The following is an 18,658-nucleotide window of genomic DNA, read 5'->3' on the forward strand; positions in this document are numbered from 1 at the left end:
TTTAATGCACAGTCTAGTAGACATCTAAATTCAGGATTTAGAGTCAGGTCAACGCATTGAAGATGTCAGAATAACATCAATTTGCATTTATGATCCACCTTAAATCAAAGTAAAGTATCCCACATTTCATGAAAAACCTTGTAATCAGACAGTGTGATCAAAATATTGGTCGAAAAGGTAGATTATACGATGGCCTTAAATTGGAATAATTAGAGCCTGTAGACTGCAAAGTTTAGGAAGTGGCTTCAAATGGCAAACTCAGCTGTTTTAGTGTGAAATTTGAAACATTTTCACTAATTTGATGGAAAACTCCTGTACACGTTATAAACAAATCATAAATCCAACTTTTTTTTTCCCCCACCAGTAAAGCTGGAACTGACTCCTTTAAAAGTGATGTTGAATAAATAAAAGCACTTCTTGCTGTGCTGCTGATTAACAGAAATAGTATGCTTGTAGTGAATTTGTTAATTTCATGATTAGGAGCATTGCAATTGCCTCAGGGTTCCAAGGCTGTGGGAGCGAGAAATTAAGAAAATCAATGCTGCTTCTCGACATGCAGTGATGTTGCTAGAACGTGCAAATCTTTGAAAATTGGATAAGGGAAGGATTAGCATCAAATGTGATGTCCCATGTTACCTTTATTCATAATTGTTTACGAACATAACAACAAGAGTAGGCCATTCAGTCTGCTGAGCCATCTCTGCCATTTAATATGATCATGGCTGATCATCTTTTTTACCTGCGCTATCCCTTTATTCAACTGATAGTAGAAAATTTATCAACCTCCTCTTCAAACATACTCCAAGATTGAGCTTCCACAACTCTGATGTAGAGAATTACAAAGATTCACAATTGTCTGAGTAAATCATTTCTTCTCTTGGTCCTAATTAGCATCTCCCGTACCTTTAAACTGCGCTCCTTGGTTCTAAACTGTCCAGCCAGGAAACATCTTAGCTGCATCAACTCTGTCAATCCCTTTAAGCACTTAGGTTTCAATGAAATCACCCCTAATTCTTCAAAACTGTAGGGAATATAGGCCCAGATTGTCCACTCTTTCTTCAGAAGACACTCCTATCATTCCAGGAACAAGGCTGGTGAACTTTCATTGTGTTCTCTTAATGGCAATAATATCCTTCCCAAAGTAAGGAGACCAAACTGCACACTGTACTCCAGACGCAGTCTAACAAAGTTTCTGTACAATTGAAGCAAGGCTTCACTACTCCTCTACTCAAACATCCTCTCATTATTTACTCTGTCAAGCCCCGGAAGAATCCTATATGTTTCAATGAGGGCATCTCAGCAGCAAGAGTGAGCTCGGATCTCAATGGAGCTGGAACACTCGTCACATCAAGGCAATTGTATCAGGTGCTGATAATCTGTAGGAATAGTCCCAAATTGTGTTTGTAGGTGGAGATTGAATGAACGTTGAAGGCTTATTGAGTCAAGTTGAAATTTTTGTGAGCAAGAAAATATTGTTGTTTTTTAAAAAATGGTACATTTTAAAGGCTGGGAAAGGCAGAGGTAAGCAAAGTATTTCCACCTTGGATCAAATGTTGTCATCATTGCAAGCGGTCATGAGGAAATCAAGGACTACAAGGCAACTTCAAACAAAGCCACAAACCTGGGAGCGTTGTGAAACTAGAATTAAAGTAATAAAGCAGTATTTTAGATGCATGAGCTGAAAGATCAAGGAGAAGAAGAAAGTTAGACTATTGAGTTCACAAAAGATTTGGGATCGATTACTTAGACTGTTCCCACTTTTGCCTCCGTTTATTTGGAATGCATACAGTAGGATGCATCCAAAAACAACCATGAAAACATTGGGATGTTTCCCAGCTCCTTCAGTTCTGAAGAAGCAATATTGAACATGAAACATCAGCTATATTTCTCTGGATAAAAGCAAATTACTGCGGATGCTGGAATCTGAAACTGAGAGAAAATGCTGGAAAATCTCAGCAGGTCTGGCAGCATCTGTAAGGAGAGGAAAGAGCTGACGCTGCGAGTCTAACTGACCAGCTGTGACAAAGGGTCAGTTAGACTCAAAATGTCAGTTCTTTTCTCTCCTTACAGATGCTGCCAGACCAGCTGAGATTTTCCAGCATTTTCTCTTTTGGAAGCTATATTTCTCTATCGATAGAAGCTGTCAGATTTGCTGAGTCCCTCCAGTACTTTGTTTTTGTACACTATAAACTGCAGCTTGTTTTCAATAAGAGCCTCGCCTCACTAGACTACATCAATTGGTTTTCTTCTACTGACTTAGACTAAGGCTGTGTATGTCTCTATCAGGAAAGAGGATGTTGGCAGGAAATGTATCAGATAGCTCATTTGGTACTTTATATTCCCTCTAACTTTATTTTTATGCTCAGACTTCCAAAGACCACGTGCTGCAGTGACTTCCAAAATCAACATGGTAGCACGTCTAGTAGTGTGTGCAGGTCCTCAGAATGGCTGCACATCTTGGAGGGAATGTTGCTTGTACGATGTGATTAGTAGTGGTGAGGGTGTGTATTTTATAGCTTCGAGCCATATATTTTCATATATTTTCTTCAGTCCTGGTGATCACCATCTATAAATATTAGTTTCTCAATAGTTTCTCAAGAAAGGAAAATAAAACTACTTTTTTTTAAAAAAGAAGAGAAAATTAGTGTACTTGAGAAATTTATTTTACACAGAGATGAAGCACTTTATAACTGGAGGCAGTTTTATTATTTAAGTCCTTGAGTTAAATGATAACTTATCACTTGGATCTTCAGATAAAACTGTCAATCATTAAATATAAGCTGTTGTGGTGCTCAGTTGGAAGATAAGTGAATTGGGGCTTTCGTGTCAAATATAATTTAATTATGAGATCTGAAAAACTGATTGAAGTAGGCTTAATGATGGTGATCAGGCTATTTGCTCAATATACGTAGAGCCTCACCTGTCATTTGAAGTGGCAGTCCCTTAAGAGCTTGATTAGCTGCATTGCTCTAATTATTTTAAAGTCACTAGATATATGGGTTATCCAGCTCTGCCCTTCCTGATATCTTGATATTTGGCCTATCATAAAGGTGTGTGAAATTAATGGGAATAAAATGAATGCAAGGTGTTTTAAATTATTAATTTGAAGAAATATATAGTTGGTGTTTTAAGAATATAAATAGGTTTTGTATTCATTTATCATGATCACACTGGACAGTTCGACTATGTAGCATCTGTCATTAGTGGTTTTATAGTATTTTTAAGATATGAAAAATTTTGCTGTACTTGTAGCTAATGATGTACATTGCAAGAAATGACTTTTAAGCTGGATGTCAGTGGGGATCGAAGGTATTCGCACAATCCGTATACAGGATAGTTATAACATCTTGGTTCTTAAAGAAATTTCAAAAAATATAACTATGATCTCTCCATGAACTTGCCCTCCATATCTCTCATCTTCCCGACAAGTCTGTTTGATTCTTGCATTAATCTAATTCTGCTCACTTAAGCAATCCCAATTTTAATCATTCTACTATTGTTGTATGTTATTAGTTGTTTAGTCTGAAACTTAGGAGTTCCCTCCCCACACTGTCAATCTGTCTCTTTCCCTTACCTTCCTCCTTTAAGACACTCATTAAAACTTCCCTGTTTGGCATTGGTTTTATTGATTTCACTTAATATCTCCTTATGTAGCTCAATGCTAAGTTTTTAAAACCTATTGTTTAATTTTGAAAATGCTGGGATATATGGAGAGGATTCTTTTTGAGTCAATCAAGAGCTATCCAATTGGGTTATAAAGTATCCACTGGATTTCCAATTGAGTTGGATGCATGGAAGTTGTTGAGTGATCAGTAACACACGTGGAGATGGAGTGTTTGAAGGCAGAGGCCACATAGTGACACCGTCAGGAGAGTGTTCAACCAGAGTTGACAATCCTAATGACAACTGCAATTTAAATCTGACAGTTCAGTTTCTTAACATTGCTTGAAACATGAAAATAAGTGTTTCTAAAGTTCTGAGACACTTCATCTGAATTTTTAGGCTTGTAATTAGTGAGCAGCCCATTATTCACTAACTTTAATCACTGTTGGTATAATTTGGATGCTTAGGCTCAGTAATGTGCCTTCATTTAAATGCAAATTCAAGTTTACATGAAAGATAGAGCAGCTTAAATGAGTAAGTATAAATAACTTGGAATCATATGTTTGTACTGCTGTAAAAGCAATTGCTAATGTTAAATCATTTTTTCTTTAATTCAAACCCAACTGTTGTCAGTACCTCCAAAATACCAGTTACTTTGTACTGATTTCTGAACTGCATTGAATTTTGTTTTCAAATTATAATATGCTTTCTCCATTCAAAACCAACGTGTTTGTATTACCAAACTTTATTGTTTTCCAGAACTAGGATTGTCTAGTCTGCTAGAGGGTATGTGTGGGTATTTGGCATCGATTATTAAGATTGTTCAAAATAGTGGCAAGACCTAACTGAGGTCAGTCCGACCACCTAAATGCAAGAGTTGGTCTTGCATCTGGTTTGAAAAACATGAAGTAACTTGGTTTCAATTCTGAAAGTTTCATTCTGAAAAAAGTGATGGATTTTTTGGTGTCTCAGTGAAGCAATAGAGTAACCAGGAAACTGGAGTTGTGGTAGAAAGTCAGCCATGATCTTCAGGAATGTTGGAGCAGGCTCAAAGGGCCAAATTGATTCTTTAATTTTTTTTTATCACTCAAGTTTTATTATTATAATATTGAAGTTACACCTTATAACTGTACCTCCAAATGTCCAGAAAAATAATTGTAATACATGATTCATAATCTTGCTACTCTACATTAATACATGGGCCTTTGACTTGTTTTGTAAAAATGTTTGGCAATTTAATTGATAAGTAATAAAATTCAGTCTGCAGAATGTTTCAGCTTTTTTACTTTAATCATCCTTTATGGAGTCACTGGTATATTGAAGGTTACCATACTATGATGTTTTGAGGACTAAAATTTATTGTGTTAACTTAATTTAATTGTAACAAAAATAAATGAAAAGATTAAGGATGAAACTTGGAAGCAATAACAAAGCCAGAGAGTACTGAACTAATGGTGGGACACTAGGAAGCTCAGATACACTGGGATCTTGGGGTACTAGTTCCCTCTCAGGTGCCTTTTAAATCTTTCCCCTCTCACCTTTAACCTTATACCCTCTAGTTTTGGACTCTCCTATCTTGGGAAAAAGATATTGATATTCACTCTATTCATGCATCTCATGATTTTATAAATCTCTCGAAGGTCACCTCCGCCTCCACTGCTCCAAGGAAAATAGGCCCCAGCGTATTCAACCTCTCCTGGTAGCCCAAACTCTTGTAAATCTTTTCTGAACAATTCCACATTTAACAACATTTTTCCTATAGCAGGGAGACCAGAATTGAACACAGTATTCTAAGAGTGGCCTCACTAATGTCCTGTACAGCGGCAACAATCCCTCCGCTCAGTGGCCTGACCAAGAAAGGCAAGCATGCCAAATGCTGCCTTCTCTGTCACGTCTACCTGTGACTCCACTCTCAAGGAACAATGTACCTCAACTCCTAGGTTTCTTTGTTTAGCAGCACTCCCCAGAGCCTTACCATTAAGCACATTTTAAGCATATATGTCCCCCTGATTTGTCTTAGCAAAATGAAACACCTCACATTTGGCTGATCTCTTGGGAAAGATTGAGAATTTTTAGGTTAGAAATTTCTGCTATGGAATTTCATAACATAAATATGTTTCCCAGCAGGGAGATCAAAATTGATCTAAAATCCTTTGTGACCTTCTCCTTTTGTAAACATTTAAACACTGATGAAAGGCAGCAATAAATGAGCATGAGTTATGCAGTGTAGTCGTATTTTGGTATTGAAAGAGGTTGGATTTGATTGCTGACTTTCTTGTCTTTCAGGAAAACTGAAACCACAATAAAAAGAGCATTACTGCTGCCACATGTGCAATGTAATTCACACTGAGTGCGTCTTACCGGAGTCTCAAGTCTGCTTCCATTTTATGGAAAATGTACATGACTACGTGAACACTGTGTGGTTCATGAACATCTTATTAGAGTCAATAAAAATAAGGGTCAACTTCTAAAATGAATCTATTGCTTGTTTTATACTAAATGAGGCTAGAGAACAAAAATATTCCTAGATTCTGGACTTGCTTTATATAGCTGTACCACCGGTCCAGTGTGTCTCAATCTGGAAAAGTTCAGTCACTTCCGAGTGAAATGACTGGAGAAAACAAAAAGTCTTTGGTTTTATTCAACTCAGCTTTGAATAATCAAACATTTTGTTATATTAACCTTCTGATTTACTGTAATATTCATTTATTTTGGCATGGAAAACAAAGATGTCAAGTATTTAAAACTCCACATCATAGAGCAATAGAAACCAAAACCTATTGCTGGCTGACTTTTGCAGCAACATAAAAGCAATTGCTGTCAGTGTTGGAGCTCTGACATAAGATTGAAAAAGGTCCTGAATCAGCGACGCATTCTTGCTGCACAGATGCTACTAGATCTGTTGGAAGTACCCAACAGATCTGGTAGCAACTATGCAGCAAGAATGTGTTGCTGATTCAGGACCTTTTACTGAACTCATTGTTAAAATCACTTCGCTTATCCCCAAAAAATGCTAGTCACTCCAGATCAGCAATCAGAATTACTGAAATACTAAGCATTAACATGATTTTTCACACTAGTTCTACTGAAGGGGGCCATGTAGCTGAAATCTAGGAGTGGATTTTTTGATATCTGCTCAGTTTTTTCAAAAGGCCCGCCCTACTGCGAGAAAACACAGACTGGGGTTTCAGCCAGTCTGACTGATGGACTGAGAATTCCCAGTGAAATAGCGGCAGAGTTCAGTACTGGGATGAAATGGCAAACTACTAGCACTCATGAAGAAGCGTGATGGGCACTCGAGATGGGTAATTTTGGGCTTTTTGGGAGGGATGGAATAAGGTATTCACACTTTGGAGCAAAGGGGTCGTGGTCAGAGCATGGAGGTCGAGGAGGGAGGTACAAAGATTTAGGTGGGTGAGTGGTTAGGAGGGATGATTGTTGAGGGAACTACTGAAAGGGCACAGCGCATCCCACCCCAGGAAAGAAAGAAATATACTCCACTTCCCTTTCTTGACGTTGGTTATAAATTTTGGTATGTATTGCAAGTTGAATGGAATGTAACACTAGAGACGATTTGCTACATTTGTGCAGTGCATTGGTAAGAAAGGATGTAATTGCATTGAACGGTTGAGAGTTTACTTGATTAATTTCTGGGGTGTGGATGTTATCTTATGAGCAAGGGTTGGACAGGTTGCTGGTTGGAGTTTAGAAGAATTAGGGGTGTTTTGTTTTTGTCAGGATCCTGAGGGGACTTAATGGGATAGATTCTGGAGGGATGCTTCCCCTTGCGTAGAAATGAGAACAAGGGAATATGGTTTAGAAATAAGGAGTCAAGAGTGTAGTGTTGGAAAAGCACAGCAGGTCAGGAAGCATCCGAGGAGCAGGAGAATCAACATTTCGGATATAAGCCATGACTCCTAATGAAGGGTTTATTCCTGAAATGTCGATTCTCCTGCTCCTCTGATGCTGCCTCACCTGCTGTGCTTTTCCAACACTACACTCTAGACTCTGAGCTCTAGCATCTGCAGTCCTCACTTTCTCCTTTAGAAATAAGGAGTCTCCCATTTAAGATGGAGATGCAGAGGTTTTATTTTGGTCTGGACGTTATAAGAATGTGGAATTTTGAGTGGTGGAGGCAGAATCATTGCATGTTTTTAAAACAGTAATATATTTTTTTGCTAACAAGGGAATTAAAGGTTAATGGGGCTAGTCAGAAAAGTGAGTTGAGACCACAATTAGGAAAACCATGATCTTATTTAAATGGCTGAGCAAAATCATGGTGGCAAATGGACTATTTCTGTTCCTTATGTCTGCCTTCATCTGTCCAAAATAGATATGTTAAATCGACCTGTTCAGATATGTTATGACACAAGAACCCAGTTCTTCTGGCCCAGTCATAGTCACACTATCAAAACGCAAGTTTTTGGAAAAGCTCAGCAGGTCTAGCAGCATCTCTGAAGAGATATCAGAGTTAACTGGAAGTTCTGACGAAGGGTCACTGGTTCCAAAACATTAACTCTTCACAGATGCTGCCAGTCCTGCTGAGCTTTTCCAGCAAATTGTACTTTCATTTCTGATTTACAGCATCTGCAGTTCTTTCAATTTTTATACAGGTATACTACCACTGTGCTCGAAGACATTCATTATCCAGTTTTTTTGTGGCAGTGGAGGTTGATTGAGAGCTTAAGTATGCAATAATTGGCCACATAACAGCCTCAGTAGACCTAAGAGCTGGCAGGCCTGTGGTGCCTTAACTACTGTGTACTATGGAGACTGAAGTGGGAATGTGTAGGATGGCAGTGGTTAGTCACCCAACATATTTTATGTGCCCCTTGCTTAAAAACACAGTCCATTTACGTTTTCTGTAAGTTTATTAGCATTTATTTTTCCAAGGAAAACCATTGATTTGTTTGTCTGTACTTTCACCAAATCAGTTTGCTAGCTCTGCAGCTGGAACCATTCACTCATGTCACTTTTTTCCTAATGGGAATCCATATTCTTTTAAGAATGTTGTACAGCATTTGTTCTGCAACTCCCTCTTGTATTTAGTGCAGCAGTAGTTCACAGCCCACTTCTGCAAAGTGAACTGCAGAAATGTCAAATGCTGTAAGAATACTTATGCAATGTGACATTTCTAAGATGAAAAGAGAGAGGTTTGTGAAATAATGATGAATAATGCAGCAGTAATCATCAGAATCATGAAAACTGAGACTCAATATAAGGTATGAAGCTGGCTGCCTGGTTAAGTAGTAATAGAAATAGGGAAGCCATTATGAAAGGAACAAACTAAACGTTAAAATATTAGATAATTAAGGGGACATAGTGTAATAGTTTTACAACACACGAAATGCTGTATGTCTATTATAGAACTCTGTTGCCCTTGGGTTTTCAAATAAAAAGGCTGAAATTTTTCCTGCCTTGTGACATCCTTTTTTTTTCCACCCTTAACATACTGTGATATCAAATTGACAAATCACTTAGCAAACAAAGATCTAAGTTCTCAAATACATAATTAAATCATAAGGATTATTTTCAAGTTCTACTCTTCAGAGTAAGATTCTACCATAAGCAGTTTTGTCACACATTGAGGTTTTTTTAAAATTCAGGAATTGGGCTTCCATGCTGACTACACTGCCATATTTTTTCCATGGATTCTCCTGAAGTCTGAACAAGTGCAGCAAATAGATGGGCACTACCTTCAAGATTCACTTGAACTCACATAGCATCCTGACTTGGAATTATGATTCCTTCATTGTTGTTGGGTGAAAATTCTCAATCTAACAACAAAACATGGATTGCAGTGGTTCAAGGAAGAGACTGATTTGAGCGGAGTATGAAGGAAGATGGCAGTGATTGTTATCACAATGAGGTTTGGGAGTTGTGTCCCCATTATATACTGTATTCTCAGCACTGACAAGCATGGGTGAGAGATGTACAGCTTCTATTAACTGCTTCAATTCTGAAAGTTTGAAATCCTTTTCGATTAATCTTACTGAATGGCCCATAGCAGTTTGACTTGGAGTTAGAGAACCATTGTCTTATCCATCCTACTTGGATCTACCCATATTTCATGACCCCTTCTTTTATATTTACTAATTCCCATGATTCAATCATATATAATGCCTTGAATCTCTGAATTTTCTCTGAGACTTCAACCTTGACGACTGTCCTTCTCTCTGCTTGTAAAGCATTCAAATGTGCAGGAGAAAATGGACCTAATGGTAATCCTGCTAGAGTAGGGCCACTATATGTACAGCACATAAGGAATCTGGAGTCCTCCTATGGACCAATTGATAAGGACTATACAGTAAGACCTCTCTTTAATTTATTCGGTTTGAGTTTCGATTTGAGGTGTTCAGTAAATGGGGTAGGTATTCACATTTAACGCAGGGAGTATTGTTTTAATGTTTTGTAGCATTGTAATATAGTGTGGCAAGATGTAATTAATTGCTGATGGAGCTTTCAGCTGCTGCGTTCAAAATTATAATGTTCATATTTTCTTACATCAGTAAATGTCATTAACAAATTCCACCTTCCAGTAACAGTCAGAAATTTAGCTGCTACTCGAAGTCCAGTTCCTATAAAGCATTCTGTGACTTGATCTACAATTGCTGTTTTCTTTTTTTACCAAGTAAAGAAAGACTGAATCTGGTTACCATGTCAATGAAATCTAAAATTAGAATGTTTCGGTTTTTGTCCTCCATCTTTAAGTCCGTGGTCTACTACTTCAACAAAAAAGTCTCATTTCAATAGAAGACTGATAGTGGAGGTTAGTGCTGACCACTGATTACGTTTTACAGATCTTGCTGTTATTTTTCCAGATAACCACTTCTATTATGTTCTGGCACTTGCCAGCTTTTACCAGTATGTGGCATGGGTAGGAATTGTTTGAATAAATCAAAAAAAACTACCTGGGATCTGAAACAAACACAAACCAAAATTGCTGGAGACTCAGCAGAGCTGGCAGCATCTGTGAAGAGAAAGCAGAGTTAACGTTTCGGGTCCAGTAAGAATTTTCAGACCATCCAGCAATTTCTGTTTTAGGATTGTTTTGAGGTAGCTCGCCGCCACCAATTCTCCTTTGGTCTTTATTTTGTCTTGGGCCTATCTAGTGTTTAATAACAGAATACACCACCAAGGAGTATATACTGAAGAGGCACTGTTCCTGGATAGCAAGAAGGTTTATTGCATGATAGCAATAAGTACAACCATATTTGATCAAGCATCATCACTAGAATATTAGAGAGTTAGCACAGATATGTCTACTCCTTCTGAAAGATGGATTTTAACTTCTCCTCTTGTCCACAGATTGTGGTTTACATACATTTCCCAATGTAACATGAACATTAACCCTTTTACATCATAGCCTTATGCAACTGTCATGTTTTGCATTAGTCTCTTCAATAGATTTTGTACAGTTATCAGCCACACTAGCATCCTTCAGTAAAGTTTATAATCTGTGTGACAAGAAAGGGAGTAAGCCATCTGTGTAAATTTAAGATTTTTTCCTTTTTCTCTTTCACATTATCACCTGGTGCCATTAACACTTCGTGAACATTTTGATTTTGTTAAAGGATGCAGTATTGACTTGATTGGTAAACTGCAGATACTCTAACTTTCCAAAAGACAATTACTTTGTCATTCTCCATGTCCCACTGCCTCTCAAAAGCAGCCAATGTAATTAAAGACCCCTCCCAACCTGGTGATACTCTTTTCCACCCTCTTCCATTGGGCTGAAGATACAAAAGTTTGAAAACACATACCAACAGGTTCAAGAACAATTTCTTCCCCACTGTTATCAGACTTATAAACTGACTTCTCATATGTTAAAGTTTATCTTTCTCTGCACCTTCTCTGTAGAGAACATTATATCTGCATTCTGTTCAATTATCCTGATGTACTTATGTAAGGTATAATTGTTTGCTTGGCATATAAAACAATGCTTTCCATTATATCTCGGTACATGTGACAATAATAAATTAAATCAAATGTCCCCCATCAGAATGAGCCTTTTGTAGATGGCTCACTCAGCAATAATATCATGAATTACATCAGCTGTTTTGCATAAAATTGCCGCCACTCTTTGTGATCTTCATATTGTTGTCATCCCTGAATCTGAAATAACTAGATCTTGCATATTTGCTGATTGTTTTCCAAAAGTAAACTTTTTATTTACAAAATTGAAAGTACATTACATGACTATTCAAATAATATAGAAAATGCAAATCCAACCAGGTTACACATTGTCTGAATGGTTAGCACTGCTGCCTCAGACATCTCAAGCCCAGCGGGTGACTGTGTGGAGTTTGTACATTCTCCCTGTGTCTGTGGGTTTCTGCTGGGTGCTCTGGTTTCCTCCCATGGTACAAAGATGTGCACGTTAGGTGAACTGTTATGCTAAAATAATCTATAGTGTCCAGGGCTGTCAGGCTGTCAGCATAGTAATTGTAGGGTCATGGAAATAGGGTGGGATACTATTTGGAGAGTTGGTGTAGACTCGATAGGCTGAAATGACCTCTTTCCGCAAGATTCTGTGAATTCTAATTTGTATTTACTCAATATGTTTACTAATACTATTATTATTCATTATATTTCAAAGATATAGCCTAAGGGGTGTTTTACCAATTTTCCAGCCTTTGTGTAGTATGACTGAAAGGCCTTGACTGGTAGCTTTACCCCATTGCACATCTACAGCAATTGCCTCAAACTATAGTGCACCCCTCCGCATGTACTCCTGGAATGTTCCATCCACAACACTAGGTCAAGGCCAACTCTGTACTGGAAGACTGGCAGGTTTCAGGCAAACCAAAGGGTGTCTTATGCAAAACTGATGGTTCTCCGGCAATACTTGAGGTTTATCTCAGTGTGAGTCCCAGGGAACCTACTGCAAGTTCCAGACCTCCTCTGAGAATTAATTTCATACATGTTGTAAAGCACAGTCACTTCTATAATTGCCACTTATGCAGTTTTTCCTTCAGCCTCTGCTTTACACAGAAACATATGTTGAACTGGCTCTAAGAGCATATGCTTCTGTTATAAATGTTATCAACAGCTGCTGTAACTTCAGTATGTCTGGGAAACTTCAATTTGCTGAAGAATGCTTTTAAAATGAGGCTTTAAAAGGATCCATCTTGCATTGATTAAGACAGTGATATTTTTAAGAATAAACTTTGGTACCGTAGTAAGGATATCAGTGGACATTGAGCACTTTTATGTTTACCTCACAGTGGGAGGTAAGGAGCAGAATAACAGAGAGCAAGTTCTCATACTTGTTATTTCACTTATGCTTAGATTTAAATAAACTTCAGAATAGTAAGATTGAAACTCGTCTACTACTGTACTTGTCCTCAATTGAATTGAATTTATTGTCATGTGTACCGCGGAACAAGAAAAAGCTTTGCCTTGTGAGCAATACAGGCAGGTCACATAGTTAAGTAACGTAAGTAAGTAAATAATAGGTAAACAGCAGCAAAAACAAAAACACAGATACAGGCGAATGTTAAGGGTTTGTGAGTCCATTCAGTATTCTAACAACAGTAGAGAAGAAACTCTTATGAAACCAGCTGGTGCGTGTTCAGGCTTCTGTACCTTCTCCCCGATGGTAGAGGCTGGAGAAAAACATTGCCAGGGTGGGATGGATCTTTGAGAATGCTGGCAGCCTTTCCTTGACAGTGGGCCTGGTAGATGAATTCTATAGGTGGGAGGTTGGCCTTTGTGATTGTCCGGACCAAGTTCACCACTCTCTGTAACCGTCTCCGATCTTGAATGGTACAATTGCCATACCAGGTAGTGATACATCCAGACTGAATGCTCTTGATGGTATACCTAAAAAGTTGGCAAGGTTATTCACCGTCATGCCAAATTTCCTCAGCTGCCTGAGGAAAAAGAGATGTTATTGGGTCTTTGTGTCCACATGAACAGTCCAAGAAAGCTTGTTGTTGATGACCACTCCCAGGAGCTTGACACTCTCCACTCGTTCCATCTCTGTGCTGCTAATGTATAGGAGGGCATGAGTAACATCCTGCTGAAAGTCAATAATGAGTTCCTTGGTTTTGCTGTCTGAAGTGTATTTGGCATTCTCAAAGCTGCTTTTAGAAGGTGTTGGTTCATAGCACAAAATTGTATAATCTGTAGTTTTAGTGAGACCACAGGATGGTTGGTGCAGAACATGCTACATTGCTGATTCAGAGCAGTTTTTCTGAAGTTGCTGTTGAGGAAAGTTGTTCGTGGTAAAGACTGAGCATTACAATACTCTGGAAGGAATCTACAGTCGAGGAAAATATTATGGCAGCAAATACAGCTTTATTAAGCCAGTGTGTGATAAATATTTGACAAAAGAACATAGTCATTTGGTTTTTAGGTCACTTATAATCTGAAGAGCCATTGAAGCAAAAGGGCATAGTGCATGAAAAATAATTTTTGAGGGGCAATTCTCAATTCATGGTGATAGGTTTGGTTTTCTTGTTTTGTTTTCAAAATTCTTGTTCGGAGATTTTAAAGAAAGACCATGGTGGGGAACATGCACAGACACACACACACCAGTATTGACTACCTAGCAATGTCATAGTGACTTTCCTTCAATTAATCTCCAAGGCTGAGAAGAATGTCAATCCATTAGAAAACTGGGATTCATTTCAAGTCAGGCATTAGTTGATCTTTATCTTTTGTGCTGAATATGCATTTCTGCAGAAATCATGTTTATAAGGTACTCTCCTGGATAGTGAAGTGGAATGTTGCATTATGGACCTTTTTGATTTTAATCAACCATGGGACGTGGGTGTCATTGGCTAAATGAGCTTAGATTGCATAGAAGGCAATTAGGAGTTCACATTGCTGTGAATTTGGTGTCATAGATCAAATCAGATGAGGATGGCAGTTTTCCTTTCCTAAAGGACATACAGTTTTTTATGACAACTGACGTTGGTCACATGTGGTCATCGGGCTAACTTCCAGATATTTATTGAAATCGAATTGCACGAACTGTGATAGTGGGATTTGAGCTTGTGTCCCCAGAACATTAGTCAGTGGTTCAGGATTGCTAGCCCAGCAACCTTACAGCACACCACTGCCCCCATTTTCATAGTTTTAATTTGCAAAATCATAAAACCCTTGGAAAAGCCTGTCATGTTCAAAATGTGCCTCGCTTAATCGTTTAACCGCTAAATATTTGGGATGGGTGATGATGAGAAATAATTGTTGTTGACTTGTCTACTGGTTTCTTCTGAGTTAAAAATCACAACACCAGGTTATAGTCCAACAGATTTATTTGGAAGCACTAGCTTTTGGAGAACTGATCCTTCATCAGGTGGTTGACGGATCACCTGATGAAGGAGCAGCGCTCCGAAAGCTAGTGCTTCCAAAAAAACATGTTGGTCTATAACTTGGTGTTGTGTGGTTTTTAACTTTTTGTACATCCCAGTCCAACACTGGCATCTCCAAATTATGGTTTCTTGAGGTTTATATTATCTGTCAATTGTAGACTTCTTTCTGTTGTCAATTATTTCTTGCAGTTTGTTATTTTTTCCTCTTGTCTTTCCTGCCTTAGAGTCATGAGATGTTTAGCATTGAAACAGACCCTTCGGTCCAACTCGTCCATGTTGACCAGATATCCGAAATAAATCTAGTCCCATTTGCCAGTATTTGGCCCATATAACTCTCTCAACCCTTCCTGTTTATGTTCCCATTCAGATGCCTTTTAAAAGATGTAATTGTGCCAGCCTTCACCACCACCTCTGGCAGTTCATCCCATGCACATACCACCCTCTGCAGGAAGTACTCTTCTCTTCATATGACTTGTTCTTTTTATTTCTTTCTTCAGCACTAATTAGCGTCAGCATCTCAGCCACATGTTCTCTCTGACCTTTCGGTGACTCATCCAGAGTGTGGTCTCTGCTTTTGATTGTGTCTTCACAATGTTAGCTCACTGAAAATCTGATTGAAGGTTGCCATTTATCTTAAAGAAGAGTGTCCTACAACATCGATGATATTCTCTGTGTCTGTTTGGGTGGATTTGTCCATCAGACACACTCCCAAATCCTCTGTGATCATTTAAAATAGGAGCAACCACTACTTTGAAAAATAAAGAAGCCATGAATATTGAAGGTCCAGATCTACTAACTAACTTTAAACCACCATGGAAAAGGGTTTTCAGGAGAAGGGAACATTTGAGATAAATTGAAGAAGAAAATTCATCTGAGAATTTGGATACAGCAGTTTTTTTTACAATTATTGATAATACTTTACTGAAACATTGTGATAGAATGCCAACCTCAATCATATTGAAGAAATATACCTCGATAGCAAAAGATGTGGAGGTTGTTCAGTAAATGCTGACTTGCAGGATACTTAAATTCCGAACAATATGCAAGTTGCCCTTCATTCTTCCAGGATATATCAGGTTCATCAAAATATGCTGTGTAAGCACATATTCTGACTGCTCTGTTATGATAACTTGTAACATGAATTATTTTTCTCCAGCTCACCTTTGGAGCTTCTTGAAAATCCCCAAACAGTATCTTATAGTGGGGATGAATAACAAAATCCTCCCAATCAGTTGAACTTTGGGTTTCCCACTCCTTGTTTTAAACTGAGCTAATTCTTCATTTGACAGCATGAAAATCATCATTTAGAACAGATATATTTCAAAATTTACTGTATTTTAATGTTGGCATTTTTGTTCTTTCCTGTTACAGACTTATATCGGAAGTGTAGTGATATCTGTAAACCCCTACAGGCATTTGCCCATCTATACACCAGAGAAGGTAGAAGAATATCGCAACCGAAACTTTTATGAGCTCAGTCCTCACATGTAAGTAAAGTGAAGCTAAATCATCTGCAGCTGACTTGAGTGAAAGGACAGCAAACAAACCTAACTGTTTAACTTGGATGAAAGGAAGAAGAGAGGATGTGAATGTTTTATTCTTATGAGTTATATTAAACCCAGTTTTCCTAGTTTAGTTGTAATTTGTTTAATGTATTGTAAGTGTATGCCAAACTATTCCATCATTGACAAATTCTTCAATTCTCTGCTTGAACCCTGAAAGGCTTCAGTCTAAATATGGCATTTTTTTTTCTCTCTGTATTTGACCCTATCTGTCTCTGCAACATCTGCTAATGCATTTTGTAACATAAACAGGGGAAGAGGATTGCTTTTTGATCATTTGCATTCATATCTACCACGCTGGGACAAGTGGGCCATGGGTGTTCTTCTTTGGCAAGTTGCTGACTAGAACAAATGAGTTTGGTGAGATGTGGATGTAAAATAGATAGAAATAAAATTGATGTTGCCTTTAGATTTTGCAAAATATCTTTCACCTTTAGTTAAAATAGTTCACAATTTCACTTCAGAATATGATTCGTGCTTACCAAAGAGGGACAAGATATTTTACTTCTCTTGCATAATTTTTGTAGGGAAGTATTTAAAAAAAATACAATCTTAGTTTTTTCAGCATTTTTCTAAAACTTAATGTGGCCTTTAGAAAGGGGTGTATATACATTTATTTACACAAAATAGTAATGGTTATGTTAGATGAACAGAATTTCCTTTTCAAGATTCATTTGAAGTTACAAATCATAAAGCAGTTTAAATATTTTTGCCATTTTTAAATCCCTACATCTTTATACACTTAAAATCTGACGACAATCCTCCACATCAAGGTTTGATGTCTACCAAGATACACACTAGCTGTAAACCTCTTCATTGTATTGTCTGCTCATGTGTATTGGCCACTCAGCATTTGCCAACATAAATAATAACTCTTCAGAAACTACTCAGCCTTCAGTGCATTATGACTCAACTTGATTGTGACTTGTACTGCATAATGAGGCTAATGGACAGAAATCAAAATTATTTTTTCTGTTGTGGTCTGTGACTGCTAAGCCCAGTTTTAATGACTCAGAATGACATCTGACAATGAGAATAGATCAGCTATGGCAATTTGGGGTTTCCCTGGAATGTACACTTCACAATCACAATGAGCAACTGATACCAAGTTGAAAGCAGTAAAAGGAAACAAGCGTTCAAAAGAATTGGCAATATACTCGTACTACTTTCAGTTTAAGATTCACGGCTCACAATGTGATGGTCTCTATAGTGGGATGACAAAACGCAGAATCTTGTAACCACTTTTGCAGGACACCACTGATCGGTCCACAAACATGGCTCCCAACTTCCTTTCGCTTGTCAGTCTAATCCTTCATGCTATTCCTATACTGTGACCTTCCAGTGGCCTGCTGCAGTATTCCTATGAAGCTCTATGAGGATGCCAAGGAACAATACATTTTCTATTGGGCATTCTATGGGCTCCCTGATTTGACATTGAGTGCAACAATTTTAGATTGTAACCTCTGTCCCCATTTTGTTTTTGTACACAGATGAGGGTTTTTTTTTGTTTATTCCTTCACTTGCGCTTGGTGTAAGGGAAAAAGACTGCGATGTAACTGCTCATCTAGATGTATTTTTTTGATTCTTCACTATATCCATCACCACACCCTTGCCTATTTGTAATATGAAACCTTTTGTCATTTAATCTCTCCTACTCTCACACATACTTTCCATTTGTTCTTCCTCTGACCTCCCCACCTTGCTGAGAAGCTGTTGCTCAGTTCTAGTGACGCATAATCAACCTTAGACATTTGCTATTTCTTTCTTTCCATAAATGTGACCATAAGGCAAAGGGCCATTGGACCAATCAAGTCTTTTCCACAATTCAATGAGATCAAAGCTGACTTGATAATCCTCAGGTCGATATCCCTGCGTTTTCTCCATAATCCTTACTGATTAAAAACGTGTCTGTCTCAGGTTGACTACACTTAATGACCCAGCCTCAGCAGCTCTCTGCAGTACAGAATTCCACAGTTACTGTCTGCCCTGTGGAGTACTTTTTTTAGTTTTGGTTTTGGGGCCCAAGCATTACAATGTTTTGCTTTCACACGCAGAAGACTAGTTGATGTGTCTGCCCTGTTATCACTGTGCAGCAACCATACTGGCTTCAGTGGCTCAATTGTTTAAACAAGTTTATCTACAATCCAAAACACCGGTTTGTCTTTTGACACA

The 18,658-nt window shown here is 38.0% G+C and overlaps 1 protein-coding gene across 7 annotated transcripts in view; it reads left to right on the forward strand.

The window, feature by feature from the left end:
• Positions 1-18,658, forward strand: part of myo1b (myosin IB) — a 272,630-nt gene that overhangs the window by 24,405 nt on the left and 229,567 nt on the right. For all 7 annotated transcript variants that reach the window (XM_043692877.1, XM_043692881.1, XM_043692883.1 and 4 more), the window contains exon 3: positions 16,296-16,411. In XM_043692877.1, coding sequence (XP_043548812.1) covers positions 16,296-16,411 — 116 coding nt within the window. The remainder of the gene's footprint in view (positions 1-16,295; positions 16,412-18,658) is intronic.

This window comes from Chiloscyllium plagiosum, chromosome 7 (genome assembly GCF_004010195.1).
Source record: "Chiloscyllium plagiosum isolate BGI_BamShark_2017 chromosome 7, ASM401019v2, whole genome shotgun sequence".
Lineage (NCBI taxonomy): Eukaryota > Metazoa > Chordata > Chondrichthyes > Orectolobiformes > Hemiscylliidae > Chiloscyllium > Chiloscyllium plagiosum.